The sequence below is a fragment of the Herpailurus yagouaroundi genome, unplaced genomic scaffold, assembly GCF_014898765.1.
Source record: "Herpailurus yagouaroundi ecotype Mexico unplaced genomic scaffold, PumYag 67700, whole genome shotgun sequence".
NCBI lineage: Eukaryota > Metazoa > Chordata > Mammalia > Carnivora > Felidae > Herpailurus > Herpailurus yagouaroundi.
Window position 1 is genome coordinate 3,885,227 of NW_024420499.1, and position 8,248 is coordinate 3,893,474.

The 8,248-nt window shown below is 41.6% G+C and overlaps 1 protein-coding gene across 16 annotated transcripts in view; it reads right to left on the reverse strand.

Annotated features, from left to right (window-relative positions):
* Positions 1–8,248, reverse strand: part of PAK3 (p21 (RAC1) activated kinase 3) — a 252,325-nt gene that overhangs the window by 20,509 nt on the left and 223,568 nt on the right. For all 16 annotated transcript variants that reach the window (XM_040468414.1, XM_040468412.1, XM_040468407.1 and 13 more), the window contains 4 exons: positions 4,494–4,542; positions 4,030–4,142; positions 2,162–2,279; positions 667–766 (listed from right to left, as the gene is read on the reverse strand). In XM_040468414.1, coding sequence (XP_040324348.1) covers positions 667–766; positions 2,162–2,279; positions 4,030–4,142; positions 4,494–4,542 — 380 coding nt within the window. The remainder of the gene's footprint in view (positions 1–666; positions 767–2,161; positions 2,280–4,029; positions 4,143–4,493; positions 4,543–8,248) is intronic.

The window sequence follows — 8,248 nt, forward strand, 5'->3', positions numbered from 1 at the left end:
GAGAGAGAGAGCATGAGCAGGGGAGGGGCAGAGAGAGAGGGAGAGAGCGAATCCCAAGCAGGCTCAGCACGGAGCCCAACAAGGGGCTTGATCCCATGACCATGAGATTATGACCTGAGCTGAAATCAAGTCAGACGCCCAAATGACTGGGCCAGCCAGGTGCCCCAAATTCTTCTCATGTTTTTTTTTTTTTTTTTTTTTTTTTTTTAACAATAGATCACTTTCAGATATGGCTGTACCTTCTTCTGTTTGACACTGAGCTTCCACAACTCCCTAGCTCATATCTATTATTACCTGATCTCTCCAGTGGCCCTGATTTTAAAAGGGTCTGAAATAACTTATGAATGTGATGTCATTTTTCCTAGACCTCAGTCTGGTTCCCTCCCCATTGCTGTTCCTTTTAACTTACAGAATCTTTCAGCTTTCTATTTAGGTATTTATCATCCAGCAGATAGAAGTCACTAGAAATTCTGAAATGTTAACCCCTCAGAATCTGGCCACGATCTACAGGAACACAGAATTAGAAAAAAATTCTTTACTTCAAACTGGGCTCTGAATGCCTTTAAACCAATCACCTTCAATAGCCATTTTCATCTCAAGATAGACAGTAAATGAGCAGAAATCCTCCAATATTCTTTCAAACACCATCTGAACCCAAATACCTACTCAATTTAACAGAGCCATCCATCCCAAGAAGGATATTGTCACTCTTTATGTCTCTATGGATCACTTGGTTTGAGTGCAAGAAATCCAAAGCTTGGAGGCACTATTGAATCAGAAAAAAAAAAAAAGTTCTAATTATATCGCAAAGAATTTAAAACAATTTACATTTTGTTTCTAGATATACTTGGGGCAAAGGCATACTTTTGCATTGTCAAGGAAAATAGATTACTATTGTAGTATCATTTTGAAATCACATTACTGTTTACATCAATGCTGTAACTTAGCAGAATACATTATAAAAGCTTCTGAGTCAGCCAAACTAACCAATTAATAATCATACTTTGACCTAGTATCTGGAGGGTACGGATTCAGCTTGGTCTTAAACAGCTGTACTAAGCTTCTGTATCCACGGTATTTAATTCAGTAGGCCTGAAGTGGGACCCAGGAATCTGCCTTTAAAACGAGTGCCCCAAGCTACCCCTGATGGACAGCCATGGTTGGGAACCACTTCTAGTCTATGAAGTGGCTACAGTTACTTGCTTGGAAATGGCTTTGCATCATGCAACATGGAAACCGTAGACTCAGGGCAGAATATTCTCCTAAGGAGTAGAAGCTTGCTTCACTGCGTGAATAGAAAATACATGTGTTTGGTGGATATGCGTACATCCTTGGGGAGGAGGAAAGGCAGATGGGAGGAGAGCAAGGGAGGAGGAAATTTGAGCAAACTATTTAAAATAAAACGCAAGCAAAGACTGGCCGAAATTACTTGGTTTTGTGTTCCCGCCATTGGTTTTCAAGGTGCAGCAGTGGGTCAGAGTTCATATTTGTGTCTAGAGAAAACCTCACCACAATGAATGGGGTGGAGGGTAATGCCCCGGATGAGACTCCAAAGAGGGGTGTGTTTTTAAATATTGAAAAAAATATAAGAAAACATGTCCTCCGTTTAGCTCAAAACCAGGGATATGACACCGCTATTGGAAAAGAGGCGGACTCAGGCCCCCTCGAGGGGGGTGAGGGATGTCCAAATTGGACTGTGAAAGCAATGACTGTCTGGGCTGAGGGAGGACCTTGCTTAAATTGCCTTCTCGAGAATGATGGGATTACAGTGGTTTGTAATTCACGTGGCTCACGTTGTGCGTGCAGGACAAAATCATCAGCGTGTAAAAATCCCCCCAAATGTGAAGAAACTTCTGTGCCACCATTGCTATTTTCCGTGTTCATCGAGGCTACAACATGCGGGCCGAGCATTCACCTTGCAAATGGCATAACAGAGTTCAAAAGATCCATAGCAAAATGACCAGGATATACAACAGGCTGGGAAGGGAGGGTAGGAGAGTGCGATTAGGAAAGGATTTAAATTGAAGTTAGGCTCTCCAATTTTTTTTCATAGAAAAGACACGCGATCATCGCTCTGATGTTCTACACATTCTGGATAATCAGAGAAAAAGAACTGCCGGTTTTAGTGTTGTCATCTGCTAGAAACACTCTGTTTTCTTACCTCTCTGCACACAGCTGCTATCTGGCCTTCATCCATACAGGTCTCGGTGACCACATCAGTCAAAGAGCCGCCAGCCAAGTATTCCATGACCACCCATAGTTCATCACCCACTAAGTAGCTATAAGAAGAGAATAAAAAGACTTTGACTCAGGTCTAAGGAAGTGGGGACTCTTTTATATCCCCATTAAGGTAATTTACAATTAATGTCTGCATTTGGCCATATTATATAACAAGAGGAAAATATCCATGACGGTGATGAGATATTCCTTAGCATTAGAGAATATGCATGAAAGTCAAAGGATCATCAGATATAACGGCACACCATGGATGAAGGAAAAGAGCAAGGAGGCCTCTGGTGACTGACTACTGTCAGTCATTCCACTATAAAAGCTACTTTCAATAAACAGGAGCAGTGAATAGCCACTATGTTATATCATATGCCATAATGTTGACTTCTTGGACTGAACTGGCCCATGGTATACAGAGTTGCAAGTTATGCATTCAGATCTCAGCATTGATTTTGAGGCTACTGGATTAATTACTGAACTCTTTTCAAGCAGTTTCTGAATCAAAAAGACTCCTGTTCACAATGGATTTACCGTGCTGAGGTCTCAATCCTCCAGCAGAAATCAGGGGCAACAGGCCCAATTTCTTTAGGCACCTATTGAGGAGCACACGCAGATGATCAAACATGGGGAGGAAGGTCACCAGAGCCCTACAATTTGGACAAAATTCAAAACATCTGGAGTCATCTGAAGGCACAGTGGCAGGATGATCGGGTCTCTCTTCCCCTCCCCGCCCCAACTCAGCCAGAGAGAAATTTTGGAGAATGGAGTGAGCCCACTGATCCTGTCCTGCCCTAAGTTTGACATCAATAAGAAGCAAGACTTTCTATCCAGTGGTGCTCGAACTGCAGTGCCTATAAGATTCACCTGGGGAGCCTATTAAATGTGAAAATTACAGGCTCTACCTCATCAGTAACAGAAAGCATCCTAGAAATCTCCATTTTGTACAAATGCCATTTTGACAAAATGAAAAAAGCAGAGTGAAGTCCCTCTGCTACAGATAGTCCCTAAATGGCACTTTATGAAACAGAGGCTTCGCCTGTAAAATTTGACTCCTTTTTTTTTTTTTTAATCTCCCTTTTCCCCTCTTTCTTTCCCACCGGTCCACCTGGCACAAAACACAGAAAGCAAGATTTTAAGCTCATTGAGGTTGCAGACCTAGTCTTACTTCCTTTATATCCCCCCAGAGTACACAGCACAGCGGTGCTAAACAAACACTTACTGAAATTGAATGAGACAGATGTTAACCACAAGTGAAGAGTTAGTGCTGTCTTTAAATGCCTATTTATAACCCACTGCTAATACCACTGATGAAAGAGACATTAATTACCTGGTCTAGGAAAAAGGTTTGAGATTAAAGTCTCAATTCCCTAGACCTCACTGTCAGTTAATCACAAAGCGCCCATTAAAGCGGGGCCATTACAGCCAGCCCTCTTCACTTAGACACCCAGAGACTGCACTGGCTCCAAACAGTTGATGAAGTGTTTAAAACACCGCAGCTCTCCTCTATACGCAGTAGTCTATTTCCTGCCAACACGGAGTCACGATGCTCAAAAGGAAATTACACAAACTGCTCATGCTTAGAAGCGAGACCATAAAATGTGTCTTCAAATGTTTGATGGTGGACAAAGAAAAATGGGTGCAAATTTAGCAGTAGATGTGATACTCTACTCTTTTGCAGCATCCGCGAGGTTTTTCTAGCATTTGAGAAGTATTTGGAGAACGGACGCTAAATGAACAGATGTTAAATAAAATAATTTGCCAAGAAAAGAAAACAAGTACACAATGAGGGAAACCACTTACCTATCTAAATAATTAACAATATTGGGGTTCTTATTTTCCCTCATGACCAGAATTTCATTAATAATTAATTCCTTTTTGGGCTGCTGTTGAAGGTTCATCTGCTTTATGGCCACCTGAATGGTGATTAAAATGCACAAATGAGTTACAGTCATTAAACACGCACACGCATATATATATATATATATATATATATATACACATATATATATATTTGGCACACAGAGTAAGGCATACAAATTCTTTATCTTACTAGGCTCTTTCTCAGTGCCACAAACCCATACCCCTTTTCTTTGGTCAATCACGAGTAAACCATCCACTTTAGACACTTTGGACATCTATGAAATAGATTCCCACGTCAACCCAGTGCCGCCCATTTTATCAGACATAGGTGCTATCAAAGAAGAAATGTGATTCGTGTGAATTAAAGGACAATTAAAAAATCAGGATTGAATGTTAGCACTCACCTCTTGTCCTGTTGCAATGTCTAGCGCTGTATAAACAGTACCTGATGCCCTGTGAAGGTGAAAGTTATCAAATGAATAAGCAATCCAGCTGCTATCCATAGATTTTACTTGAAATAAAATGTCATTTTTAGGAGAGGGAAATCAGCAAACTCAAGATTCAAGGATGAAATAAGCACGGAACGCCCCTTTTGCGTGGTAATTACAGCTGAAACAGTCTTAATGTATCCCTTTGGGTGGGCCAGTAATTTCAGTTGGACTTTCCAGCACTATGCAGTAATGAATTGAGCAAAATGGCCCTGCTCCTTTTAGGAAGCTCCTGGAATATTCTGAATACTCCCCGGATGTGGCAACAGCTAACCTTGTAGTCCTCTGATTAAACTGAAGTACGGTTTAGGAAACAATACATCATCTCTTGTTTAGGCAACTGTAAATTAACCTTTCTTCTTAGCACATGGACAGAGTGCTTTTCCCATAGATATCTCTTTTTTTTTTTTAATGTTTTTATGTTTGTTTATTTTTGAGACAGAGAGAAACAGAGCATGAGTTGGGGAGGGGCAGAGAGAGAGGGAGGCACAGAATCCGAAGCAGGCTCCAGGCTCTGGGTTGCCAGCACAGAGCTTGATGCGGGGCTCGAACCCACAAACCGTGAGATCATGACCTGAGCCGAAGGAGGACACTCAACCAGCTGAGCCACCCGGGCACCCCTCATAGATTTCTGACTCTTAAGAATATTTTTAAGTAACAAATCAATCACACTCAGTGCCGTACTTACCTAGTGCTGCAGCTACACCAAGTAACGACAACACGGCCTTACTGTTGAGACATTTTTTTTTTCAAAATTTCTCAACAGCTTCTACTATGACGTTTCCCTCCAACCCACCACCCTTTAAAAATCTATCATTCCTAAGGTCCTGGTAGTATTCATGCTCCCATTCTAACTTCAATTGTAAGGGTCTTTGCTTTGCACATAGAAGTTGTGTAGTGAAGGTGAATTCACAGTGACAACGTTCTGTGAAACACATATGCATTCTGAACCACATCCCTACCTCTATTCCCAAGAAAAAGGAAAACCCCGTCAGTTTCATCGAAATGTTTGTGGTGAGTAATGGAATAAGAATGGAGATCAGTCCTGTGATTCACAGGACACGGTAATGCTCCAACATTGCTACTTAAAATTTCTAGTAATTGTTGTTTCTCGTTTGTTCTCTATACATCACTTGCTCTTTTGTTTTCTGGGTCCAGGATTTCTTTTCTTATGTCAGCCATTTCTTTGCCATTCTTCTCCCTTCTTCTACTTGGATGAACCAAAATATTTCTCCTAAGCCTAGGAAGTTTACATTACTGCTCCTAATGAATAAAATGAGTGGGATAGTATAAGGACTATTTGACTACTAAGAGAGATCTGAGTCCTAATATTTATCCTAAGAGCAACAAGCTGTGTGACCTTGGGCCAGTCACTTCCCTGTTCTGGGCTTCAGTCCCCTCAACTGAGAAAATAGTGATCACAAGAACAGTGAAAATATATGGAGCATGTTGTACATGTCAGACAATGCACTAAGAATTTAATAGAAATCACCTTATGTCTATTACCTACCTCCACATTACAGACAAGGAAGCTGAGGCTCAGAGAGGTGAAGTGACCTGCCCTAAGTTAAACAGCTTATAGTCCAAGTCTGTCTGACTCTCTGACCTGTAAAATATAGGAAATGGGCCACTTTATTTCTACAGTTCTTTATTTTTTGAAATTTTCAAATTTATTTAATTATTTTTATTATTTTTTAAAGGTTTTGGGGTTTTTTTTTTTGAGAGAGAGAGAGAGAGAGAGAGAGAGAGAGAGAGAGAGAGAGAATGAGTGGGGGATGGGCAGAGAGAGAGGGTGAGAGAGAATGTCAAGCAGGCTCTGTGCTATCAGCATAGAGCCTGACTTGGGGCTTGAACTTATGAACCATGAGATCATGACTTGAGCTGAAATCAAGAGTTGGATGCTTAACTGACTGAGCCACCCAGGAGCCCCACAAAATTTATTTCAAAGTAGTATCTATGCCCAACGTGGGGCTTGAACTCACAACTCCGTGATCAAGAGTTACACGCTCCACTGACTGAGCCAGCCAAGCTCCCTAATTTCTAAGGTTCTTGAATTTCATGATGTACAATCTACAAATTCTGCTCTCTTCATTCTGCATAGGTACATACATATCTATTGGAACTTGACTAAAAAATTGCCCTTACTCAACAGGTGTCACCTAAAGCAGGACTTACAAGTTTCAGAAATTCCTCAGGTTTGAGGCTGATGTGAAATCAGCCTCTCAGTTTTGTATATTTGAGATTCTGGGTTCAGAGCACGCGGTTCGTGCTCATTAAGTATTTGCTGAATGAACAAATTAATAAAAGTCTTTTCAAACAAACATCTAACTGCAACTAAACCTTTCCTTTCTGTGGAGGAATCTTCTACCTAAACCAACATAAAACACTTCCCTTGTGGAATAAGCTATCCGACATTTCTGATTTCAGGGGCCACTTTGTGATTGGTCCTTCTGAACTCAGAATCACCTGGGCTCAAAAGAATAGATCACCTTGACTTGGTGTGTATTTCAACTGCATGAGCCCCGAACAACTACCTAAATCTGTTTGTAGAATTATATTCAAAAATGCCTGGGTGGCACCTGGGTGGCTCAGTCTGAGGTTAAGCATCTGACTCCTGATTTCAGCTCAGAACGTGATTATCATGGTTCATGAGATCGAGTCCCACATCTGTCTCTGCACTGACAGTGCTGAGCCTGCTTGGGATTCCTTCTCTCTCTTTCTGCCTCTCCCCTGCTCATACATGCTCTCTCTCTCCCTCAAAATAAATAAATATTTAAAAAATACCTTTTCTTGCACGTTTCCTTCAGGTGCCATAAAAGTAACAGTATTTGCAAAATGAGATAATGATAGCATCTTCCTCACAGACCCACAGGAAATTGAAAGGCACAATCTATGTAAGCATTCAGTCCTGTGCCCAGATCAGAGTTGGTGCTTAACACGGTAACTGCTATTATTATCAATTTACTTCCCCATCTCCAAGCCAAAACATCCTTGCTAGTGCTTGTCCCTGTTTTCAAAAAGGACAAAGGTAGTGGGGCACCTGGGTGGCTCAGTAGCTTGGGCAGCCGACTCTTGATTTCGGCTCAGGTCATGATCTCACGGTGGTGAGATCGAGCCCCATGTTGGGCTCCGTGCTGACAGCTTGGGATTCTCTTTCCCTCTCTCTCTGCCCTCTCCCCTCCCCTTCTCTCTCTCTCTCTCTCTCTGTCAAAAATAAATAAATAAACTTAAAAAGAAACAAAAAGGACAAAGGACAAAGGGGGCTTACTGGAATGCTTTATAGAGGTTCCACGTCTCTTTTTTTCCTTAGTGTTTTTGCCTTTTTCTTTCTTTTTGGAATGCCTTTATTGAACAAAACCATATGTAAAAATCCCTCAATATAAAATAGGAGCTGCTCCAGCTAAAGCTGCTAGGGAGAGAGGCCCAGCATCCCTGCCCCAGTGGCTTTCCCCTATTCACCACCCTGTCCCCTGCCCCCAATCCCATTTCTACTGTCCTAAAAGCTAAACTTGTGATTGACTTGGAGTGCAAAGGGGATTAGTGTTTAACATCTCTAGAGATTTACCTTTCAAATCCTTGGGTTTTGGGCCCCCCAACCTCCCTCAGCATTTCATTGTCTTAAATTGCCAGAGTCCTAACGCTGGAATCCCAATATCCTGGATTTTGTGGCA